At 48.5% G+C, this 25276-nt stretch overlaps 1 protein-coding gene and 1 pseudogene across 3 annotated transcripts in view; both read right to left on the bottom strand.

Moving 5' to 3' along the window:
* Positions 1-261: 261 nt before the first annotated feature.
* Positions 262-1696, bottom strand: LOC126939791 (uncharacterized; annotated as a pseudogene). Its single transcript, XR_007720448.1, has one exon. The product of XR_007720448.1 is annotated as an uncharacterized LOC126939791 (transcript).
* ZZEF1 (zinc finger ZZ-type and EF-hand domain containing 1) overlaps positions 262-25276 on the bottom strand; it is a 140828-nt gene continuing 115813 nt past the window's right edge. For both annotated transcript variants that reach the window (XM_050765152.1, XM_050765151.1), the window contains exons 43-55: positions 21156-21355; positions 18912-19031; positions 17382-17573; positions 15929-16029; positions 14094-14229; positions 13631-13990; positions 12586-12729; positions 10646-10814; positions 10369-10467; positions 9721-9886; positions 5374-5527; positions 4642-4713; positions 262-2745 (exon numbers count right to left, since the gene is read on the bottom strand). In XM_050765152.1, the coding sequence (XP_050621109.1) occupies positions 2665-2745; positions 4642-4713; positions 5374-5527; positions 9721-9886; positions 10369-10467; positions 10646-10814; positions 12586-12729; positions 13631-13990; positions 14094-14229; positions 15929-16029; positions 17382-17573; positions 18912-19031; positions 21156-21355 (1994 nt within the window). In that variant the 3' untranslated portion in view covers positions 262-2664. The remainder of the gene's footprint in view (positions 2746-4641; positions 4714-5373; positions 5528-9720; positions 9887-10368; positions 10468-10645; positions 10815-12585; positions 12730-13630; positions 13991-14093; positions 14230-15928; positions 16030-17381; positions 17574-18911; positions 19032-21155; positions 21356-25276) is intronic.

Below are 25276 nucleotides of genomic sequence, written 5' to 3'. Positions count from 1 at the left end.
GGACGGCGCCATGCGTGGACACCTCTGGATGGCCGCACGGGGGTAGGGGTTGAACCAAAGCCCTGGGATCGCCGGGGAAGGGGCGGGGGCTGCGGGCTTGGGCGGAGGATGGTCTGGAGGAAGGGCTACAGCAGCTCTCCATTCCTTTCAGCCCTGAGCCCCGAGCGCCCGCCTCGCATCCGTTTGGGCGCGGTGTCAACTCCACGCCTGAGCTCCACGAGACACGGCGGGGCGAGGGAAAGACGAGTCCACACACAGGCGTACCTTATTATATAGAATTTGTACAATATATTTCTCTTCGTTTGCATATTTTACCCACAGCTTAACATCCTTTTTACAGGCTGAACTCAGGTTGATAGAATCAAAATTCTTTCAACCAAATAAGAAAAATTCAAAATCGTAAACCCGTAAGAAAACAAATTAAAAACGGTGATGAAAATACGTCACTCCTCTCGTTAGGAACAGTGTCTGTTTGTACAACAGGTATGCTCTGGAACAGGATTTCTTTACAGCGTAGGCACGTGTTTCCACCTTTGCGGGCTTCGCCTCCTCGGGGCCTGGGGCTCCTGGAAAGCTCGGGACGCGGCGGCTCTGGCTCGGCAGCGCCACCCGGTGGCCGGAGGCAGAGGCGGCCGGGCGGAGCCGTCGCGGATGCGGGCAGACTCAGGCTTGTTTCCCGTGAACTGCAGCGACGAGGCCAGAACAGCAAGGGCGGTGGGCGGACAGGTGCTCTGAAGAGCCCAGCGTTTATCTACAGCTGATCTTCCCGATGGGAGGATGGAGTACAGCGGCGGCCACTGCCACAAGGGGTGACTCCTGCCCTGCTGCCCGCTTTACTCGGAGTCTGGGGTGTGGAGGCGCGTGGGTGGTGCCATCTCCTCGGCTACCTTCCAGGTTGGCTGAGTCTGAGCACGCAGCGGGGCCTCCCTCCCAAGCACCAAGCCTTGTTTCCTGTGAGTCCCCCTCTTGGCAAACTCCTCACTGGGAGACCTCCTCGGGTCTGAGGGGCGCAGAAGGTGGGGCCTTCTCTGGGAGAGGCGTGCAGGCAGCTCCCAAAGCAAGGTTGGTTTGGCAAACAGCAAAAGATGGGAAAAGGGTTTCTACGGAGCCAGCAGCACCTGCCTATTCAGGTACCAAGCCACGGGAACCTGGCCAGGCCTTTCCACCAGGCGATGGCCTCAGTCCTCAGGCCACTGAATTCCAGGACCTGCCCCACGTGTTCCTGTCTCCCTTGAATCCCACCCTCTGCCCACCCCGGGATGGTTCTACCAGCACTCTGGGGATTAGCTGAGAACCTAATTGTAGGGCTGTGAAGCCTGCTGCACCTCGGAGTCCTTGACCCACCAGGCAAAAGCGCTCTTATAGGAAGATGCTTCCAGACCTACAGACCCCGGCCCTTGCAATCCAGATCCCTGCAAACCCTGCAGAGAGGGGTCTTCAGAGGCCACGGGCCACACTGGGTCATGGCAATGCCGACCTGGTCAAGCTTGGCCCTGGTGGTTGGGCCCCTTCTCTGGCTCTGGCACTGTGTGGTGGCACGTGCTTCCGGCCCAGACACTGCCCCTAAAGGCGTGCTCCATCCCCACAGGTCCACTAAGGCCGGCACGCAGCCCACATGGCAGGCTTGCTTCATGTTCCCAAGCGTGGCTCTGGAGGGAGAATCACCATCGGCACTCCAGTGCAAGACTAAACCCATCAAAAGAAAAATGTAAAACAGCACTGACTAGAACTAATGCCGTTATTGCTACAAGTGACAGCCAAACAGCCACGCAGAGTCCCAGAGGTGGGTATGACAGACCACCATGACTGTCAAGCAGAAATAAAATGATGTGGGTTTTTACTCTTAAGATAAGATATCCTCTGATTATCTTCAAGGTACAGCGGCTCACGCGTGCTCCTCACATTCTGCTACTTTCACAGAATGGTCAGTCCCGGGTCATGCCCTTGAGCCCCTCCAGGGAGACAGTGTGGTTCTGCTCTAAAAACGTGAGGTGGAAACTGAAATACGTCATAACAACTGAGAAACTGCGGTGGTGCTGCCTGGCGCGTGAGCGGACGTACAGGGGCGCCTGCCGGCTGTCCCCAAGGGCACTTGTTCCTCTCAAGGAGTTCTCTGGGAGGGCGCGGCCGTGCAGGGAGCTAGCTCGATGCCTGGTTCGGTACTGGATGCTTGGGGATCGGTGGTGGCCAGGAGGGGCTCTCGCCAGTTTTGGTTTGGTTTGAAAAGCAAAGAGGTGCTCCCGGGCCGGGCAGCCGCTGGCGGTCTTGCTGGAAGGGTGGATCTGGATGGATTGTGCCTCCTCTGAAGGCAAGTGAGACAGAAACCAGTTGAGAGGCCGCTTCCAAGTCTTCCCAGGCCCATGGCTCCTGCAGCGACAGCCTCTGGAGAAAGCTGGTCTCTGAACCTTCTCAAGGGCCCCCTGCCCACCCTTTCTGAGGCATTCTGCACTGCTTGGCTTATTTTCAACATGCTACAGCCTGTGCTTGTGTCCAGCCTATGCACAGGAACTCTTGGAGACGTGGCTGCTTGGCATCCGAAATGGAGTGGAAGTCAGCTCAAGGAGAGCCAGGTACTGGCGCTACAGGAGTGTTCCTGAATGAGGCTGGCTGTCTGCTCTAAAGTTCCTGTGGCAGATGAGCTAGTCCCACGCGCCACACCAAGGGCTAACACTCCACATTCCAGAGGCGGGTGGCCTTGTTTGGGTAGTTGATGGCCAGGCTGATGGCAGCAATGTTCTGCAGAGCCTGTGGAGGGAAAGAGAGTTGTTGCCAGTGTCAGGAGCCACTCCCTTGTTCACTGAGTGCTGATAAGACCCTCAGCTGAGCACTGAGGACGAGGGGACGGAGGAGGGGGGCCTGAGATGAACCAGATGTGTTCCCCTCCCCCAGAGGCCCACAGGGTGGAGGGAGAGAGAAAATGCTTTTAAGAGCACGTGAAAGCTCCAAATGTAGGTAGGAATCATCACTGTCCAGGGGGGCAGTCCCAGTGCAGGGGCTCAGAAGGCTGTCCGCAGAGGTCTGGGAAAACACTCTGGGGAAAACAGTGCAAAGATGCAGGTGGGGAAAGGCATGGCACTCACAAGAAACAAACAGCCAGTGCTGGGGACCAGAGGGAGTAGAGAAAACAGGGCCAAGAGGGCACTCAGATGCCCTGGAGGCAAGGCCGGGTCCGTCAGGCCTTCAGGGTCTGGGCAGCAAGAAGGTGGAGGTGGCCGAGGGAGGAAGAGGGGGTTGGCAGGGAGAGGTGTCAGGGAGAAACGTCAGGACACTGGTGCAGTACACTCGACAGGCTGTGGGGAGGGTCAGAAGAGGGTAAGGAGGAAATGGAGACTGGACAGGGGCCGCAGAAGGGACCCGCCCACAGGCAAGCCGCCATGCTGAGCTTTGGGGCCAGGACGGCAAATATCACAATTTCGTTACATGGTGTCGTGAAACCTGGGGTGGCGATGTTGGTAGGTAGCTGTTGGGGGTAAGGGAGTTTTTATTCTGCCTACAGGTCTCGGGTGAATTCACACAAACTCTTCGGTATGGGCTGGGGGCATTCCCACTTCCGAGCGTACACGTCAAAGCCTATGGCAAGAAAGACAACCTTTTTCTGCAAAAGGGCAGTGTGTTGGGAGAATACGTCCAAAGGACAGAGCGCCGCGCTCAAGCAGGGCTCTCGGCTGGGCGTCCCGGCCGGGTGTCCACCCACGGGTAACCCTGTGAGCCTCAGTGTCCCTAGCTGTCTTCTGGGGGTGTTGGGCCACACACATTATGATATTCAAGGAGTCCAAGGTTTTCAAAATGTAGTCTGGGGCCAGGGGACTCCCGAGACCCTTTCGGGGTCTGCAAGGTTCATTTTTCACTTTCCTTCTCCTGAGTATACGGTGGAGTGTTCCAGAGCCTGACGTGTGATCTGACTGACTGCAGAGGCAGACATGGGAATCCAGCTGTCTTCTATGAGCAGACGTGAGGGGTCTGCAGGGATAAGCACAGCGCCACCCTCTGCAGGCATTCCTTTCTTCTTTTTTGGTCACCTATTTGTCCCAGAGCACTCAGTAATTACTTCGTTTTGAAAAGTTAGAGTTGTTTTTCACAAGACGTGTTATTCATGTTAACATGAAATGGGTTCACTACTTAAAAAAAAAAGGTAAAGGTTTAAACTTTTGCTTACTTTTTAGATCGAAAATCTCATTTCTAATGGCACGTATGGCTATATGTATAATACACATACCCAAAAGCTTTCTGAGCTCCTCAGTCAGTGAAAAGTGTGAAGCATCCTGAGACCAAACAGCTGTCAGCAGAGGAGTTCCGCTACCAGAGAAGCAACTCACATCTAAAAATATGTGAAATCTAACTCCATGGAAACTTCGAGAATCAGCCAAACTAAATTTAAGGCATCGGTTGTTTTGGTTTTAAAGACACAAATTCTTCTGACCCCACAGTTTAGAGTGAATGACTCTGATAAATGGGGCTCATGCGTGCTCTCTGCGCACCCGGAGGAAGTGCAGTCACAGAACTGGATGGAACAAGCTCTGTGTAACCTCCGGGTGGATTCTGTCCTACTCAGACGCAGTGCGCAGACCTTCTCCGCCCTGGCAATGGTGAGACGGTGGCCCCGCAGCCTGGGGGCCAGCTCTGTTGGGGTGGAGAGAGTACCTGTGCCGCACAGCGGAGAAGGTGGTCGTCCGTGGTCAGGGCCAGCAGGTAATCCTGCAGCACGCCGAGCTCCTGCAGAGAGAGCAGGGCTGTGAGCGACAGTGCCAGATGCACAGTGCAGCTCTCCCAGACCACCTGGGACACCCGCCTGCGAAAGCAGAAGCCTCTCGCGGGTGGATGCTCCTCACTCTGCCTGGCACCTCGTGGCACTGCCTTGCTCAGAACCCTGGCAGGAGCCTGACTGGCAGGAGCCAGGTGCCCACTGCCGGGGCCGCCTCTGCCTCCACCTGCCCTCGGGTGAGCAGGCCGGGACCCCTCCTCAGGCCAGTTTCCTCATGTGTGAAAGGAGAGGGAAGCTACAGAACTCTGAAAGGCCCTTTCAGCTCCCACATTCAATGAGTCTATTGTGCTGAGGGGAGGGAAAAAAGAGGAGGAAGCGGAAGTAACCCATCATTTTATTTTCCAAAACTCACTGCTGTCCAGGGCTGATCCCAGGCGGTTTTCCCCCACTGGCTCTAGGCCTGACAAAATAAGCAATCTCAGAGCTGACCTGAGGGTTTCCCAGGGCTGGGAGAGGCGAGAGCCTCAGACTCTCAGCCACGCCTGTCCTGTGTGGCCTGTCGAGACCCCTGCCACTCAGGCTCAGATGGGGTGGCGACTTCTGCCCTGGGTAGCAGAGGGAGCACACACACACGGAGGCACCGGGCTCCCTGCCCAGACCTCAGGCCTCACCTGGGCACGGTTCTCGGTGACGAAGAAGAGCTCAGTGAGGGCACGGTGCAGGGGAAGGAGGATGCCAGGCTGTGTCACGTCCTCAAACAGGCTGTACTCCATGTGGGTAAAGAGCTGCCAAAGGGGCTTCAACAGCGCAAGGTCACACAGGTCACTGCGGGAGGAGCCCCGGAGGTGGTCAGTTCAGTGAGGGCCACGCCAAGGTCACATGGCTGACAGCTGGCAGGAACCACAGCTCAGACCCTCCCTCTCCCACAGCTCGTACCAGTGATTATAAAGCAGTCTCACCTATGCTCCCCACAAAACAGCCACAAATAGTCACCAACAGCAAGGAAGGAAAGGGGCAGAACCTAAACTTCAAAACCAGGCTCCAAGGGAACAGGAGGTCTGGACGTGTGCTCACATGCATCTTGAAAAATGGATGTTATGGGCTAGACATGGTGGCTCACACCTGTAATCCCAGCACTTAGGGAAGCTGAGGTGGGAGGATCACTTCAGCCTAGGAGTTGGAGACCAACCTGGGAAACAGAGTGAGACCCTGTCTCTACAAAAAATTTAAAACAAAAAAACAAAAAACAAACAAGAAAAAACTAGCTGGGCATGATGGCACCCAGCCACTCGAGAGGCCACGGTGGGAGGATCGTTTGAGCCCAGAGGTTGGAGGCTGCAGTGAGCCATGATTGCGCCACTGTACTCTAGCCTGGGCAACAGAGTGAGACACTGTCTCTTAAAAAAAAAAAAAAAGCTATGAAGACTTTCCAATGAGAGTGGGAACTCATCTCAAGATAAATATTAAATGAAAAAAAGCAAGATGTGGCCAGGCGCAGTGGCTCATGCCTGTAATCCCAGTACCTTGGGAGGCCGAGGTAGGCGGATCATGAGGTCAGAGTTCGAGACTAGCCTGGCCAACATAGTGAAACCCTGTCTCTAAAAATACAAAAATTAGCTGGGTGTGGTGGTGGGCGCCTGTAATTCCAGCTACTAGGGAGGCTGAAGCAGGAGAATCGCTTGAACCCTGGAGGTGGAGCTTGCAGTGAGCCAAGATCGTACCACTGCACTCCAGCCTGGGTGACAGTGCGAGGCTCCTTCTCAAAAAAAAAAAAAAAAAAGAAGAAAAGCAAGATGTAAAACCACACATACAAAATAAAATTCAAAGATAACCTGCACATACAGTATTTTCTCTATGCACATGAAAAGCAACAGTAAACAGGCATAACAAAAGATGCCATCAGCAGTTGACCCTATCAGCTTTCTAGGTTTTCTACAGTGCTCACTGCTTTAATAATCAGAAAAGGACACTGAAGACAAACGTGATGGCTCATATTTGTAGTCCTAGTTACTCAAGAGGCTGAGGTGGAAGGATCGCCGCCGCCCAGGAGTTCACGGCTGCAGTGGCTATGATGGTGCCACTGCACTCTAGCCTGGGCAACAGAACGAGACCCCACCTCTAAAAAAAAAAAATTAAAGAAAAAAAAAAGATGGTCAGGAGCAGTGGCTCATACCTACAATCCTAGCACTTTGGAAGGCTAAGGTTGGGGGACTGCTTGATCCCAGGAATTTAAGACCATCCTGGGCAACATGGTGAACCCTGTCTCCACAAAAAGTAGAAAAAATTAGCTGGGTGTGGTGTCACACGCCTGTAGTCCCAGCTACTCAGGAGGCTGAGGGGAGAGGATCACTTCAGCTCGAGAGGTGGAGGCCACAGTGAGTTGAGATGGCACCACTGCACTCCAGCCTGGGCAAGAGAACGAGACTCTGTCTCAAAAAATAATAATAAAATAAAATAATAAAATAAAATAACGACGACTACCATTGTTATGATTTTCGGCTTGGCTTACGAAACAGAAGAAGATGCTTGCAAGGTTGCCTGGGCAGAAAGCTTTTCCCTAAATAAAACACAACCCCTGCTGAGAGAATGAACTGAGGTTTTTTTTTTTTTTTTTTTTTTTTTTTACTCAGAGGGAGGCTGTCCTTTGCTTTAATTCCAACTCAGTATCCTTTGAAGAAGAAAAATTATGAAATAAATAATATTCTAGAACTTGTTATATGGCTATATATAATTACATAATGTTGGATTTTGCTTTTTTAAAAAAATTTGCTTTTTCTCTTATGACTTGAAAAATCATTGTGTATATTTAATTGTTATCCTGAAGCCAATCTCTTTTTCCCAGAGGAATAAATCTTCACAAAACAAACAGGACAATTCTGATAGCTTTCCAGCTGGGTTTTCAGAGAAGCATCAGCATGGGAGGTAAAATGTACCTGCGAGCTGAGAAGGTCCCTCCCCTGAGGACTGCCCCTTGTGTGTGGCCTCCAGGCCAAGCCCTCAGGCAGGCCCACTCTCACTCTATGAGGAGCACACATGAAAGAGGCCAGGGTGGCAAGGCCACCGGGAGTTCCCTCTGGGCTCGGGACGGAGGGTGCAGGGGTGTCCCCACTGGAAAGAAGGTTGCCAGTGGCCAGCAGACTGCAGGCAGGGGCACAAGCCTTCCTTCCTGCTGCAGGTAAGAAGGGCCCACCAGCCAGGAGACCATGGAGATGGTCCATGTTTCATAAGCACTGCTCAACCAGACTGTTCTTACTGGACTCGACGCTCAAGTGAACAGAGCTAAGCCCGTGTGGGGCTAAGTGATCCTGTCTGCGTATGAGGACATGGGGGTAACAGCAAGCCTGCCCAGCCCAGGAGTTTGAGACCATACTGGCCAACACAGTGAGACCCCATCTCTATAAAAAAACAAAATTAGCCAGGTGTGGTGGTGCATGCCTGTAGTCCTAGCTACTTGGGAGGCTAAGGTGGGAAGATCACTTGAACCCAGGAGTTGGAGGCTGCAGTGAGCTATGATCATGCCACTGCACTCCAGCCTGGGTGATAGAGTGAGACCCTGTCCCCCACGACCACCAAAAAAAGAAGCAGGGCTCCTGTCTCTTGGTTGAGGGGGAGGTCAGAGACAGCCTCTCAGCCACCCAGGCTGATTCACAAATATTGAACATTCACGAAAATGTCAATACAGTGACCTAGAGCCAGAGGGGAAGAGGGAGGGTACAAGAGGAGAGTTCCAGGCAGAGGGGCCAGCAGGTGCAAAGGCCCTAAGCAGGGACCAGTTTGTCTCCATAAATATTTGTTGACTCAATGAACGATAGAAGATTCTAGAGAATATTGATTGTACAGAATCGGCCATGCGGACTCGGAGCTCTCCCCTCTCTCTCCACGCTGCCTATGGACTGACTACACCAGCCATCATGTTCTCTCCCCTGACTTTCAGAGTCCTTTATTATTTTAATGACAGTTCCATATTCCATGAGAAGATAACCTGTTGCTTCAAATATCATCAGCGCACTCTGGCTGGCATTCTGTGTGTGTCTGTCTGTGTGTGCTTTGGAAATGCAGGAAAGAGGAGGAATGAGCTTCTGACAGGTAGGTTCTGAGGAAGGAGGGTGGTGGCCAAGTAGACAACATATATGGCACACACAGTCACTACCACCTTCCCTCATAGATGAGGAATAAGGCAATTATGTCTACAATCCCCAATTCAACACTATATGTCCTACCTAGTGCAAAAGGCAAGAATAGCGTCTAAGCACTGAGAGGAAGAAATAACATTTATTTACATTATGACACGTCTGTACACTAAATAATCTGCATAGTCTTAGAATGAACAAATTTAGTAAGGTCACTGGATATAAGGGCAATATACAAAAATTAATTGTATATCAGCAAAAAACAAAGCTAAAATTAAAAAATACCAATTATAGTATCAAAAACATTAAATATCTAGTAATAAATTTAACAAAATGTTAAGTCCTCTACATAGAAACCTATACAATATTACTAAGACCTAAACAATAGAGGAATATAAGTAGAATATATAATGGCTGTGGATTAGAGGACTTGGTGTTCTAAAGATCTTGATTCTCATCAAATTGATCTATAGTCGCACCACAGCACTCCAGCCTGCATGACAGAGTGAGACTCTGTCTCAAAAAAAAAAAAAAAAAAAAAAAATCTATACAGTCAAATGGAGATCCACATGGAACAAAACTAACTTGATGCCTACCCCTTCTGTCATACACTCAAATGCTTTCCAGGCAGATAGTCCTCTAAGTGTGAAAGGAAAAACGAGTTTCTGGAAGATAACATAGGAAATACCTTCATGACCTTTGAGTAAGGCAAACATTTCTTAAACAAGACACCAAGAACGTTAGCATAAAGCAAATGGCTGAAACGCTGGAAGACATTAAACCACAAATGTCTTTTCATCAAAGACACCACTGACAGCATGAAAGGGCCAGCCACAGAGTGGGGATACATACGCCTGGCAAAGGGCTCCCATCCAGGACACTGCTTACCTGTGGCCGCAGCATCGCACAATCCTCAGAAGTAAGTGGATGGCTTTTAATCGTTGATGGCCAGTCTGGCGACAGGCCACGCCCACCAGCCATTCCCAAATTTTTGCCAATGGGAGATGAGGCACAACCCTTTCTTCTGACAACATCTGTTTCAAAATCTCGAATCCTGGCCAACACCCCAAAACACAGATATACAAACAGAGACATGTAATAAGTAATATTATTATATAAAGTGTAACAATTGTGTATGTTAAGAATTCTATTATAAACTGCTCAAATTTTAATCAATAGGATGAAATAACTGCGATCATTTAAATTCTGGCTGAAATGAAGGCTCTTGTAAAAATGACACAGGGGTCATATTTTCAGTTCCTCCTTTTTTCAAAATGCCCAGGCAAATTCTAAGAGAACAAGCATCCTTTTCGGGCCCTGACAGAATGCCTCTCATAGCTGGCCACTCAAGTTTACAACTAGCCAATGAAATCACATTCAGGAGTGACAGGTGTGGGGCTTGTGAAACAAATTTGGAAAGTGTGAGAGACAAGTACCTGCTTTGATTTTAACCAAGATCAGTGACATCATGGCACCCACAGCCATGGAGTGTCCCTGGCAGGCAGATGGTGCGAACGCAAAGCCCAGAGCACACACCTGTCTGGAACCGCCCCAGGTGTCCGGCCGTCACGGTGAATCTGTAGCCCCACTCGGTGTTGCTCATGTCGGAGGTGAAGCGGTAATACAGAGTGTCTCCTAGGCACACAAGAGTCAGAGGCAGGTCAGGAACTGGAGCAACAGGGAATGACAACAGAGGTGTGTCGGATGAAAGCTATTAAACCCCTTTCAACATTCTCCCGTAAGGCCCCTTCTCGGTATGAAGTTGAAACACTGCCTGTGAAGAACCTATCTAATCGAGTATCTGTTTCACTACCTGGAAGCTCAAAATCTTTCCACTTCTGCTGAGACCCGCTGAAGCTGTGTCGGTCTTGCTGGAAGTCACTACTGCTGGACATGGCTAACTCGTCACAGCCCTCCTCTGTGTTGCACTGAGAGTCGAATTTGATTGAGAGGTAGATGGCACCAGGAATGTGAACTTTATCCTAGAGAGGGGAAATGGAGAACACTTCTGTTGATGCTGCTCACTAGACACTGACTGCAGCTGCCCCATGCTGAGTCCTGCGGCTGGACCTGGGTGCGTGAGAAATGAGTTAACCACAGCCCTGGCCTCCAGGAGTGCACGGTCCAGCTGCGGCGAGGAGCATGCACGGACTGCAAATGCGGTGCGAGGGAGGCACAGTGGGGCAGGCGGCACGGGGCCCCAGAGAAGGAGTGTCAGGCTGCTGTGAAGAGTGAAGAGGACAGGAGGACCCTGCCAGGAGAAGGCAGGAGTGGGAGGCAAGGTGGACCTGAGTGCGTGGGGTGCGTTTCAGACAGCGGAACAGCCCTGTGAAGGTCTAGCACGTTCAGGGAATGGGAAGGAGCTTGGCATGTTTGGAGTAAAGGGTGTGCTACATGGGCACATATGCTTGGGAAGCAGGAACAGGGAAAAGACATGACCCCAGAGAGGCTGGCAGGGGCAGACACTGAAGGCCCTGGGCATGAAAATGAGGCACTAAGATTCTGGACAACAGGGAAAACCCTGGAAAGCTTTGGTGAGGCTTGCACGGTGTAGCATCACTGACAGCTGGTGTGGAGCAAGGCTGGGCTGAGGCAAAAGTGAGGAAATCAGAAAGTAGCAGCAGCAGGAACTCCAGAGAAGGACAACGGGTGTCTAGGATCAGTGGAGAAGACAAGACCTCTCTGGGGTCGAACCTGGTGGCTGACCACATGTGCCTGTGTGGGACCAAGGGAGTGGGGCTGGAGCGCAGGAACATGGCGAGAGAAGAGACTTGGAAGGAAGGCAGTTAGGAGATTATACTTCTGAAAAACAAAATCTCAGCTGGCCAATAACCCAGTTCTAAATCGGTTTTCATCATCCACCTTTGCTGCTGCAGGTATCTTCCACTCAGAAGTAGATGCCTGGGCAACTCCAACATTTCCTGTTTTCTCTCCAACATTTTTAAAAGTGCTAATGGGGGCCAGGTGAGGTAGCTCATGCCTGTAATCCCAACACTTTGGGAGGCCGAGGCAGGCGGATCACCTGAGGTCAGGAGTTAGAGACCAGCCTGGCCAACATGGTAAAACCCCGTCTCTACTAAAAATACAAAAATTAGCTGGGTGTGGTGGCAGGTGCCTTTATTCCTGCTACTAGGGAGGCTGAGGCATGAGAATCACTTGAATTCGGGAGGCGGAGGTTGCAGTGAGCTGAGATCACACCACTGCACTCCACAGCCTGGGCAACAGAGTGAGACTCCGTCTAAAAAAAAAAAAAGTGCTAAAGGATATACATGGCCTTAAGTCGATGAGAATAACGGAGGCTGCCCCATTCCTGCCTCATCAAAATGCCTACCTCCCTGCCCAGATACAAAGTTAAGGATGGAAAAGATGAGACTTTGATTCAGTTATGGGAAATTTAAAAAGGGGCTGTAGTATCCAAGGTGTGGGCAGGTCATTAGGAGGCAGCGGAAGAGTGAGGGTCCAACCTGGACCACATTCAGACTCACTGTCTCACTGTGACGCCAAGCACTCTCTCTCAGGAGCTTGCTGCAGGGAAAGTAAAGCTCTCCTGCAGCACGAGGTGGCCCATTTTCTTCTACTGAAACAAGCAAGGCCCGGAGAAGAGACTTGTTGTACAGAATCCCTGGCCTCGAGGAGGCAGACTGCAGTTGGTTCCAGGAAGCGCTTTCTTGGACAGGTCTCTGCTGTCCAGGGGACTGATGAGGTCTCTGCCACTCAGTAGCCCTTACAGGGCCTGCTAGCCCCAGGCCCTACCTCGAAGTTGGTGTTGTTGTTATATGGGTGTTTCGATTCCCTCACTTGCACCTCCATTCCTGGCTCCTCCATGAACTGGCAGGCAGCCAGGGCCATGGTCCCCAGCATGTCCTCTCGGCAGCCCTGGAGCACTTTCTGCAGGATCTGGTAGGAAGCAGACAGATAAGGTCAGGGCCTGCTAGTGGCATCAGGAAGAAGGGACAGTTTACTTCAACCCAAGACCCACCCAAAGGTGCTGGCATCATCTTAGACCTAGGACGAGCCTCTGTGACTCCATCACCCAAAACCAACTCCACCAGCCTCTCACTGGACCAGGCTGTTGCTGTCAATCAGGACACTGCAGTCCTTTCAGAATGATACTGCTTAGAGGTGGTCTCAAAGAACTAACAGAACCAGTCATAAAGGGTCCTGGTCCTTGAAGGAGTCCCCAGCCAAGCAGGTGGATTGGCCTATGGATAAATAATGACCACACAATGTGATCGATGTCTACAGTGAGGTGCAGAGTTGGGAGCTCTAGGTGGCAAGAACCGGGGGAGGACATGTCCACGCAAGGGCCTAGTAGAGGCAGGATGGCTCCCTTTGTCCCTTCTGAAAGCTAGATAGGCTAGAGCAAGCCTGCCAGCACCTGCAGCGCTGCAAGGCCGGGCAAGGACCTCGAGGTCTGGTGGAGTTCTCAGATGGGCAAAGCAAGGCTGAGAGGCCACATGAACTTCCTCATGGATTGTGTGTTTGTGTGTGACGGTGGGTGAGGCACAGGATCAAAAAGGAGCTACCGAATGTGCCTCAAGATTTCTGCACTTGGAAACTGGGAAGATGGCGACAAAGCTTTCTGGTTCAGTTGGAAATTGCGCTCAGGGCCCCTGAGTTCCTCACTAGCCCAATCCTTGGGAGAGGATACAGTGGCCCTACCTTTGCTGCATTCACACCTGTCAGGGAGCCGCACAGCCACACAGGTAGCCTCGCTCCAGGAAGCACTCACTGGAGGAAGCCTGTGGGGCAGAGGAAGAACCTGGTGGGTGAGCGCAAGCTCAGTCTGCATAACTACCTTCTCCCACTCGTGCTTTTCTTCCAGCTGCATGAACATATCCAAAATGTAGGTCATATGGGCAGGGCCACTGAGCTCCAGGATGTCCTCGCTCACTGGCACGTGGCTAGGCCACTCGGCGAGCAGGGACGCAAGCACGTGGCGGGCGTACAGGACAGCCGTGGCCTCGTTCACTCGGAAGAGGTAGTCCCGGACAGCCCTCTTACTCTTGCAGTTCAGCTCCTTGTGCAGGAGGGCGGCGCTCTTGCTACGGCGCTGCTTGGCATAGCTCTGCTGCAGTTCGCTCTCTGTGCTGGAGATCAGCTTCTGGGTCACAGGGTTCGATTCAGCAGTGGCTTGGTCGCAGCGTGCAGGCCGGGACTGCAAACCCAAGCCCACCGTCACAGAGGTCTAGCCTTCTTACAGTGGTGCTATGGGGTGGGGGATGGGGTGCGGACACTTTGGGTCCGGGGGGGTGACATACCAAGCATGGCAGGATAATCATGTCTGTATCCACAGCTTTGGCGCTCTGCTCTTCCAGCCTCAGACTCTTACTGGGCTGCCACCGCTGAGCCAGGGACCGTATCCTTTCATCTGTGGTGAGCTCGTCACCATCAAACCTGAAGACAGGCAGCACAAAGTTGAGTACCAACAGTGTACAGAGGCCAGAGTTTTAACCTGCACTTAAACTTGTTGGCAATGTTGATCAGAGTTGTTTTTCTGTTAGTATCAATGACATTATCATATTCTGTGTTTTGCCAGCTGGATTCACAGCCTTCACTTATTCATGGATACAGAATGCATGCATGCATGCTCTGGGGCAGGGGATGCAAACTCTCCTGCAAAATCCATTCTCCTTTTCGATCTTTTTCATTTTTTAAATTAATTTAAATGTTTTCTTTTCATTAAAAAAAAACATTTTTTTTAAATTTATTTTTTTAGAGATGACGTGTTGAAGCTATTGCCCAGGCTGGACTGGAACTCCTGGGCTCAAGCGATCCTCCTGCCTCAGCTTCCCTGGTAGCTGCAATCACAGGCTCACACCACCATGCCTGGACTCCCCTTCTCTTTTTTTAAAGACAATTTAACAGAGTTTAACTGAGCAAAGAGTGATCCCCGAATTGGGCAGCTCCTGAATCAAAATGTGTTCAGAGTGACTCCATGCTGTGGTTGAAGGTTTACGAACAGAAAAATGAAAATGACACACAGAAAACAGAAGTGAAGTACAGAAACAGCTGGAATGGTTACAGCCTGGTGTTTGCCTTATTTCAACGCAGTCTGAACAGTTAGACGACTTTGGCCGAAACGTGGTGGCCCTTCTCTCTCTCTAAAGCTCCCTAGAATTTTATCAAGAGCTATAGTCACCCAGCGAGAGACATGGTTAGCAGCTAGATGTGGTGACGCCCCTGGGCTCCGGGCAGTGCAGGTGAGCAAGGTGGTGTCCCACCTCGACTAATGGCGCAGTCCCTTCTCCACCTTCCCCCTTTCCTCTGGGCTAGAACCGAGACGTGGGGTGGCCAAGTGAGCTTCCACTCCACAGATGAGAACGCTGGGATTGCTGGGTCACTCTGTGGAGCACAGCTGTCACCCACCCCAGACTCTGCCCACCTCTGGACTGTTATGTGAGAGAACACACATTCTACTGCCCTGATACATTATATTTCTTGTTTCTTACTTACAGCAGCTTAGACTGTACCCTAACTAATGCAACCCTGCTTCATCTCACAAAGGCTTTTAGGCAATATATAAGAAACTCATAAAAGAGACACATGAAATGTAAAATAAAAGACAAATTAAATGAGAATTCACAATTAGAGTAAGAAGAGTCAAAATTAGGATATGGGGGATGGAGGAAGAGACCAGACTGCAGATATGTAAAGTTCTACCCAAATTAAAAAGCTGGGCCCAAGAACTAGCTCTGAACTTCCTGGCCAAGAGAAAGGGTATGTTCTTAATTTTAAAAATCTCTTGAGCAGAAGTTCCTGTTCTACACTATCTGCTCCCTGGGATTACACACGAGAGCCATTTTGGTGCCTGCCTAATTTCTGCGTCTGTAAAGTAAGTTTCCTCTCAGAAACTTACTTCTCAGAGGCAGACTACAAACATCAGTTTTAAAGAGGAACCACAGTGCACTTAGAAGATGATCCAGGTAATGCAGCACAGGCCACCTCCCACCTCGCCTTACAAAGGACTAGCAACTGCTTCCCGGCCTGTCAGAGTGTCCATCGATCCAGAAGCCGCTGCCAGGAGGGGCACACCCTCCTGCCCTCACATGTGCTCTCCCTGGCCACACTTCAGCTGCACCGAAATGTCCCTTACCTCTTCTGAACCTCCAGGAAGAAAGAATCGGTCTTTTTCATCTGCAGTTCGTATATGGCCCGAAGAATGTGCAGAGGGGCATTGAGGGCATCATGAGCCATCTGGAGGCCCGGGGAGGACAAAGACAAGAACCATTAAAAGTGCTTCAATACAGTTTTGATAAACTGAACTCAAAACTGAGAAGATAATACAGCAAAAGCTTCCACAGGTTATAATTGAGGAACATTATATGGGTAGTTTAAAAAGCATATACAATTGTAAGCACTAAAACATGGACTGTAACACCTACATTAGGATTGTAATTTCAAAGGAAATTATAAAACACTAAAACCCCAAAGAAATATCCTATCAACAAAATACAGTGCTAATACTTACTCACCACATCATATTCACGGCTAGCATCTCTATAACCGTTTTACACTCAAGTTTGACAACTAGCACATATATGGGCACAGTATTTTCTTTGGATTTTTTTGACACAGGGTCTCACTTGGCTGCCCAGGCTGGAGTGCAGTGGTGTGATCATAGCTCATACCACTGAGTACCAAAAGCGTAGAAAGGCAAGAGTTTTAACCTGCACTTAAACTTGTCAGCAATGTTGATCAGAGTAGTCTTTCTGTTAGTATCAATGACATTATCATTTTCTGTATTGTGCCAACTGGATTCATAGCTTTCACTTATTCATGGATACAGAAATGCATGTATGCTCTGTGGCAGGGGATGCAAACTTTCTTGCAAAATCTGTAACCTTGAACTCCTGGGCTCAAGTGATCCTCCTGCCTCAGCCTCCTGGGCAGCCAGGACTACAGTGCATGCCACCACACCTGGCTAGTCTTATTTTTTGTAGAGGCAGGGTCTTGCTAAGTTACCCAGGGTGGTCTTGAACTCTTGGCCTCAAGCGATCCTCCTGCCTCAGCCTCCCAAAGTGCTGAGATTACAGGTGTGAGCCACTGTGCCTAGCTGGGACTTGGTTTTTCTGACATTCTATCCTACATTCTGTTTACTCCTCATTTAATTACAACTTTTGAAGTCCAAGCCCTCATCCTTTTCATATTATTCTGAGGAAGAATAGATTACCTAGGGGAGGTAAGAGTGTATTTCTGAGAAACTATGAGGAAGGAACTATTGTAGAGAGTTCATGGACGAGCCTTAGGGCTTTAGTAAGCCTTGGAAATTCATGCAAAATTTTACATACATATTTGAATGTGTATTTTATGGGGAGAGAGGACCTAAAGCTTTTGAGTTTATAACCCAATATATTAAGAACTATTGCTGTGGGGCTTTTCTGTTCTTCTGGATCAATTCTGCACAACACAGATTGAGTCTTTAGGAAGTGAATTCTCAGGACAGCCGACGGAAGCGTTTTCATGTTTAGGCTGAAACATGGCCCGGGCCAAAGAGAAGTCATCCCTCAGAAGCCCCTCCCAAGCCACATGACGACTCAAGAACACACCAGGAAACATATTCTGGTGGGCTCATCCAGGCCCTCAAGGGGGTCCAGCTTTTTCTGCTCTGGGTCGCCAGGGCTGCTGATGGGCCGTTCCACCTCTTCCTCTCGGTCCCCTCGCTCATCCAGCTCTAGGTCTCCGTGCTCAGCCAAAGCGTTCATCTCCTTTTTTGAGGAGTACAGCATGATGGACAAAATCTACACAGAAAGAAAATCCAGCTGAATGTGAGCGCTTAGTGGGCGGGAAGACGGTACAGTCCTTTAATCATGAAAATATTGGGCCTAACCATTTTAAGACATCAGAATTTACTTGAAGAATGTGAAATTAGAAAAGAAACACGAATGTATGTTTAATTATACTTTGTAACCAAAGAAATACTAACTGAACACTATGGGGACCTTTGTGTTTATTAACTTTCCCACAGATGGTATACACTGCTATCATCCGTTTTAGAACTTCTTTTGGCAAAATGTAAAGAGCTAGGGAAATGCTCATATGCTTTCACCCAGCAACTCATCTGTTACGAATAATGTAAAATATACGAAGTTATTTTCATAATACGCTCAGTGAAGCACTAATAGCAACAAAACTGAAAGCCACTTTCATGTATTATATGTATCCATAAAAAATGTTATGAAAACTACATCAAAACCTAGAAAGAAACCCACATGCCATCAGTTTCTTTGAATAAGATGCTCACGATGCGGTCTAGATTTACACATGCACCGTAAAATGCATAGAAACAAAACAAGAAGGAGAAAATACACCAAATGCTAATGGCAGCTGTGTTTGGGATAGAGTTTGGAGGGTTTTTTTTTTTTTTAATAAAGTTTTCTGCAATGCGGTTTTAATAATAAAAAATTTTAATTTAAAATATCCCCTAAGAATAAAAGTTCAAATACTCTCCAAATTATCCATTAATATGTTTTAGCATAGTTTCCTTAAACCTAACCAAATCCTCTTCTGGCAACTGAGAGCTGTTTCTGCAGGTTCCAGCCTCTGCTGGGTTGTGAATGGCCGCTCACTCCCTCCTATGCGGCGGCAGCCTTTCCTGGGCCTAAAGCTGGCACTGGGCACAGAAAGTCCACAGGGAACCACAGTAGTTCCACTAAGAAAACTCTAAGGTCTAAGGGGAACAGTAATAAAATTACAATGATCAACTAAAATCCTACGTAAAAATAAACGTAAGTGAGGACAAATTTAGAGGCTGATATTGGCTGAGAGCAACTTTAAAGGGAAATAAAAATTCAAGGGTATACTTTATTACCATGATATAATGGTTAATCATGTGTTTCCATAAAACACTTCTCTTCCACTGTTCTTTGAACAAACATTAAATTCATTTTCCCTGACAGGGGTAGACAGGTGTCATAATCCCTATTTCCGAAAGGGAATACAGAAGCAAGGGAGTTTCCAACACTGTACTAAATGAGCGTGCACAGGGCAGAAGTAACTGGAACTCGCTGACGCTTCTAACTCCTAGGCCAGTACATCTGCACCAGGAAGGAGGAGCGGGAGTCCCTCTCGTCTCTTACTTCCAGGTCCCGGAGGAGCCACGTTTTACTAAAGCCAGTCCCTTTGCTGCATTTTTTCACCAGCAACTTCAGCAAGTCGGTCTGAAGGAAGGTAGCATGGGTCTCTTCAAAACCGTGGGCCTGCCACGCAGAAAAAGAACGATTTGTGACTGCCTTGGAGTGAAGAAGGTACAACCTTAGCTATAACTCAGTCTGTTCATTCACTCATTCATTCATTCATTCATTCATTCAACACATACTTTTGAATGAAGCCTATTTTATGTCACACCCCGCTGCTCTAACTTCCAAAAGCTGTCCGGTGCTCTTTAGGCTACAATCCAAGCCTCTGATCATGGCTGACAGAGACCAAGGTCCCTGCCTGCTTCTCTGGCTGCGCACCCCCTCTCTCCTGCATTATCCTGAAGCCTGGGAGGTGTTCTTTCTGCTCCTTGACAACCACGCTTGTTCCATTTTGAGGCCTGGAGCTTGCTACTCATTCCGCGTGGAATGCTCTGTCCAGTTTTCCCAAAGCTGACTCCTTATCTATCAGTTCAAATTTTACTAGAGTAAGGCTTTTTTTGACCCACAGCAGTTTTTCTTGCAGGCTCCCTGTTGTCTCTCTTGCCGGTCAGACCGTAAGCTCCAGGAGAGCAGGGACCTTTTTTCTGGCTCAATACTACATACTCAGTTCCATCTGGCCCTTGGTGCTCAACAAATATCTGCTGAATGAAGGATTCAAAGACAGAAATGACTGCTGCCCTTAGGGAGTTTATTTTCCCTTTCCTACTACAATGTAAACAATGGAAACAGTAGCACATTGTGATAAATGCCATGAACTCAAGAAACAGCAGGCTGGGCACAGCAGGCTGGGCACCATGGCTCAGGCCTGTAACCCCAGCATTTCGAGAGGCGAAGGCAGAAGGATGGCTCAAGGTCAAGAGTTCAAGACCAGCCTGGGAAACATAGCAAGACCCTGTCTCTAAAAAAAAAATAAAAATAAAAAAATAAAAAATTTAAAAAAATAACTGGGCATGGTGGTACACGCCTGTGGTTAGTCCCAGCTAGGGACTGAGGCTGAGGCAAGAGGACCCCTTGAACCAAAGCATTTGAGGCTGCAGTGAGCCATGATCACAGGTCTATAGTCCAGCCTGGGCAACAGAGCGAGACCCTGTTTCAAACAAAGAAATGCCAGAGAAAACCCACAAACAAACAAACAAAAGAAATAGTAGATGAATGGTCTCAATTCTACAACCACAAGCTCCCAGTGTAGATTAGAGCTGAAATGCCGCTGAGTCCAGCTCCTGCGGTGTTGAGTGCCCTCCATGAGTTCCCTATCGGTGCTTCTGCTGAATAGCCTTCAACTTTTCAGCTGAGCTCCTCCTTTCATGGATATCTCTATTGGGAAGATGATCCTAAAGTGAGCTGACATGTGTTTCCTTGAAAGATCATTCCTCTGCCTCTCAGGTATTGGAAATTCTCGTAAGTCAGCGAGCATGCTCATCTCCATGCCAAATATTGCCCAGCCTGTTTTTTTTTTGTTTTGTTTTGTTTTTTGAGACGGAGTCTTGCTCTATCGCCCAGGCTGGAATGCAATGGCATGATCTCGGCTCACTACAACCTCCGCCTCCCAGGTTCAAATGATTCTCATGCCTCAGCCTCCCGAGTAGCTGGGATTACAGGTGCGTACCACCACACCTGGCTAATTTTTTGTAATTTTAGTAGAGACGGAGTTTTGCCATGTTGCCCAGGCTGGTCTCGAACTCCTGAGCTCAGGCAATCCGCCGGCCTCGGCCTCCCAAAGTGCTAGGATTACTGCTGTGAGTCACTGCGCCTGGCCATTGCCCAGTTTTTCAACTTGTCTACCTCTTTCCACTCCAATTGCCAAATCTGTTGCTCATTCCCTAGGATGCTAGCTCCCTTTATTCTTCCCTTCATCGTCTATGATGAAGCACAGTTGTTGTCATTTAGAGAGGAAAGTTAGAAACTTTTCAGTCAAGTTTTCTCTTCATCTGACAAAGCTGTGTTCCCATGAAGTAGTAGTACTGGATTCCTTGAAACAATGGAAAGACAGAGAAGCCAACTATTGGGAAAATAGTATTTCCTCTTTGAAGTTATCTGTGCGCAAGGCCCACGCGTTTCTAAAAATAATCAAGATCCCATGGTTTACCATCCATCGAAATCAGATGGCATTTCCTCCTAGTTAATCCCCACGCAGATGTCAAATTATAGCCAGGTCCACTGCCAACTGCAGAAGCTCACCATTACCTTTAGTGTTTTATACAATCCTTTGAGGGCCAGGGACAGGACCCAAGTTGCTTCCACTGCCTCGGGACAATGGCTGTCCATGCTGGTTTGCAGAAGGTGACTGGCGATAAAGGCAAAGTGCTGGGAGTATTGGCTCAGCTGGGCCTGAGAGTCACCACATTCTTGTCCTCCTCCCTTCTGGACCAGCTGGTAGTCCTTCACTGAAGGGTGACATCAGGCAGAAAGAGAAAGGCACAAAAAGTACAGTTCATGCTTCCAGCAGCTATTTCTTCCATAGGAACATGCCTTACTAAAGCAGGGACTGCAGAAACACAAATCTCCTGGGCTCAGTCTTAGCCAATAAAGCCAGCTTGCAGGTAAACACAAAAATAGTAATGGCTACCTATCCATCAAGCAACTGAGTGGGACAATTTGCATTCTTACTATTGTGTATAAGAAGGCCATCTCCACAGGTGTTAACAAAAGTTCTTAAAAATAGCATACATGAGGCCGGGCACGGTGGCTCATGCCTGTAATCCCAGCACTTTGGGAGGCCAAGGTGGATGGATCACTTGAGGTCAGGAGTTCAAGACTAGCTTGGTCAACATGGTATAACCCCATCTAAAACTACAAAAATCAGCTAGGTGTGGTGGCACACGCTTGTGATCCCAGCTACTTAGGAGGCTGGGGCAGGAGAATCACTTGAACCTGGGAGGTGGAGGTTGCAGTGAGCCAAGATCGTGCCATTGCATTCCAGCCTGGGTGACAGAGCTAGACTCCATCTCAAAAAAAAAAAAAAAAAAAAAAAAAAAAAAAATAGTACACATGAGATTTCCATTTCCAAACAAGACAGAACAAGAGAGACTGGATTTACTCTCCCACCTTAAACAACTAGAGTACTGAATACTGAAAAAACATGGAACAATAGCTTGCAAATATTGGGCAAAAGGTAGTATAGGACTATGGTCCCTGAGAGAAGGGACATAAACTAGATCAGCCCTCCAACAGCACCAGCTATCTGCAGACGATTTCCAAGCTGCAAAGTGGGAAGCAAACATTCAGGCAGAATCCAGCAGTCTCAATGAATTAAAGATCAGAGTTCAGGGAGGTCAAGGCAGCTAGAATGTACAGGGCAGAGTATCACAGAGCAGGGAGATGCACAGAGAGAGGGGTGGGCTGGGGAGAGCTCTCCGGAGATCCGCAGAGTCAATCACAAGTCTGTGGCTGCGTACTGACCTGCACATTTCTGTGAAAGGAAACTACCTGGGGCAGGAGAAAGAGCTACAGCAGACAGAACAATTCCTGGAGCTCACAGAGAGCTGGGATTATTTTGCCTTTCCAACAGAGAGAGTGGAAGTGTCCTGGTAGAGATGGGGGTGGGGGCAGAAAGAATATTTGAATACATAATGGTCAAAACTTTTCCAAATTTGATGAAAACTGTAAATCTAAGGAGCTCATTAAACACCTAAGCAGAAGAAACATAAAGTCATGTCAAGGTACGTGCATAATCAAACTGCTAAAAATATAGCCAGAGGAGAAAGAGACATTACAAAAACATAGCAAAAGAATGACAGCAGACTTCATCCCAGAATCTACACAAGCCAGAAGACAATAGACCAGTATTTTTTTTTTTTTTGAGACGGGAGTTTTCGCTCTTGTCACCCAGGCTAGAGTACAATGGCGCGATCTCGGCTGACTGCAACCTCCGCCTCCCAGGTTCAAGTGATTCTCCTGCCTCAGCCTCCCAAGTAGCTGGGATTACAGGCGTGCGCCATCACACCCAGATATTTTTGTATTTTTAGTAGAGACGGGGTTTCACCATGTTGGCCAGGCTGGTCTCGAACTCCTGACCTCAGGTGATCCACCCGCCTTGGCCTCCCAAAGTGCTGGGATTACAGGCGTGAGCCAACATCTTTAAAGTATTTGAAGATAAAACTCAGCTTAAAATTTTTTACCCTGCAAAATTATCTTTCAAAGATGAAGTTAAAAAAAAGTCCCCCAGGTAAACTGAGAGATTATGTAATGTCTGACCTGCACTACAAATAATGTTCAGTGCAGTTTTTCAGGTCCCCCTAAAAACTAAAAAAGATCCCAGATGGAAAACTGAATCTTTACAAAGGAATGAAGAGCACTAGAAATGAAAAACAGATGGCTAAATATAAAAGCTATTGTTTTCTCATTTTAAAATCTCTTAAAATACCTCTCTCTCTCTCGTTTTTTTTTTGGGGGGGTGGGGGTAGAAGACAGGGTTTTGCTGTATTGCCCAGGCTGGCACTGAATTCCTGGCTTCAGGCTTTGCGATCCTCCTGCCTTGCCTCCCAAAGTGCTGAGATTACAGGTATAAGCCCTATGCACCCAGCAACATCTCACCTGTTTTTTCTTTTTTTTTTGAGAGAAGTCTCGCTCTTGTTCTCCAGGCTGGAGTGCAGTGGCGTGATCCTGGCTCACTGCAACCTCTGCCTCCCGGGTTCAAGTGATTCTCCTGCCTCAGCCTCTCAGCCTCCCGAGTAGCTGGGATTACAGGCGCCTGCCACCACGCCTGCTTAATTTTTGCATTTTTAGTAGAGAGAGGGTTTCACCATGTTGGCCAGGCTGGTCTCGAACTCCTGACCTCAGGTGATCTGCCTGCCTCAGCCTCCCAAAGTGCTGGGATTACAGGCGTGAGCCACTGCGCCTGGTCTTTTTTTTTTTTTTTTTTTTTTAAAAGAGATAGGCTCTTGCTCTGTCACCTAGACTAGAGTGCAGTAGTCTGATCATAGCTCACTGCAGCTTTGATCTCCTGGGCTCAAGTGATCCTCCTGCCTCTGCATCCAAAGCAGCTGGGATTACAGGTGTGTGTCACCACATATGGCTTTCTAAAAAATTATTTTTAGTAGAGATGGGGTCTAGCTGTGCTGCCCAGGCTGGTCCCAAACTCCTGGCCTTCTCATCACTTATTTATTTATTTTTGTAGAGATGGAATTTTGCTACTATGTTGCCCAGGTTGATCTCAAACTCCTATCCTCCAGTGATCTTCCCACCTCACTCAGCCTCTCAGAGTGCTGGGTTATTTTGTTTTTCTTAATGATTTCATTTTATTTCTATCATTAGCTCTTTAAGTATATATTTTTGGGTTTTGTTGTGGTTGCCCTAGGGTTTACAGTAGTGTACCTTGAAATAATTTCTTAAATGTTCTAGGGTTTACACTGAACACCTTTAACTTATCAATGGTCCACCTTTGGATAGTATTATACCGCTTCACATAGAATGTCAGAACGTGACAGCATTTCCACCCCATTCTTTGTGCTGTTACACATTTTACTTCTAGATGACATAAATCTCACATGACTTTTTTTTGCTTCAAAAAGTGAGATATTGGCCAGGCACGGTGGTTCACACCTGTAATCCCAGCAATTTGGGAGGCCAAGGCAGGTGGATCACCTGAGTCAGGAGTTCAAGACCAGCCTGGCCAACATGGCAAAACCCAATCTCTACTAAAAATACAAAAATTAGCTGGATGTAGTGGCAGATGCCTATAATCCCAGCTACTTGGGAGGCTGAGGCAGGAGAATCGCTTGAACCCGGGAGGTGGAGGCTGCAGTGAGTCGAGATCGCGCCATGGCACTCCAGCCTGGGTGATGGAGTATGATGACTCTGTCTCCAAAAAAAAAAAAAAAAAAAAAAAAAAAATTCCTAAATTCAACCATCTTGATAACTGCAATAAATGTAAATGGTCTAAACACATCAATTAAAAGACAGGGATTATCAGATTGGATTTTTTTTTTTTTTTTTTTTTGAGACGGAGTCTCGCTCTGTCGCCCAGGATGCAGTGCTGTGGCCTGGATCTCAGCTCACTGCAAGCTCCGCCTCCCAGGTTTACGCCATTCTTCTGCCTCAGCCTCCCGAGTAGCTGGGACTACAGGCACCCGCCACCTCGCCCGGCTAGTTTTTTTTTTTGTATTTTTTAGTAGAGACGGGGTTTCACTGTGTTAGCCAGGATGGTCTCGATCTCTCGATCTCCTGACCTCGTGATCCACCCGTCTCAGCCTCCCAAAGTGCTGGGATTACAGGCTTGAGCCACCGCGCCCGGCTGGATTTTTTTTAAAAAAGACAAGATATCCACTTTAATGTAAAGACACATTAAAGTGAAAAGATGTGAAACC

This window comes from Macaca thibetana, chromosome 16 (assembly GCF_024542745.1).
Source record: "Macaca thibetana thibetana isolate TM-01 chromosome 16, ASM2454274v1, whole genome shotgun sequence".
Classification (NCBI taxonomy): domain Eukaryota; kingdom Metazoa; phylum Chordata; class Mammalia; order Primates; family Cercopithecidae; genus Macaca; species Macaca thibetana.
This window is presented reverse-complemented; position numbering and strand designations above follow the sequence as displayed.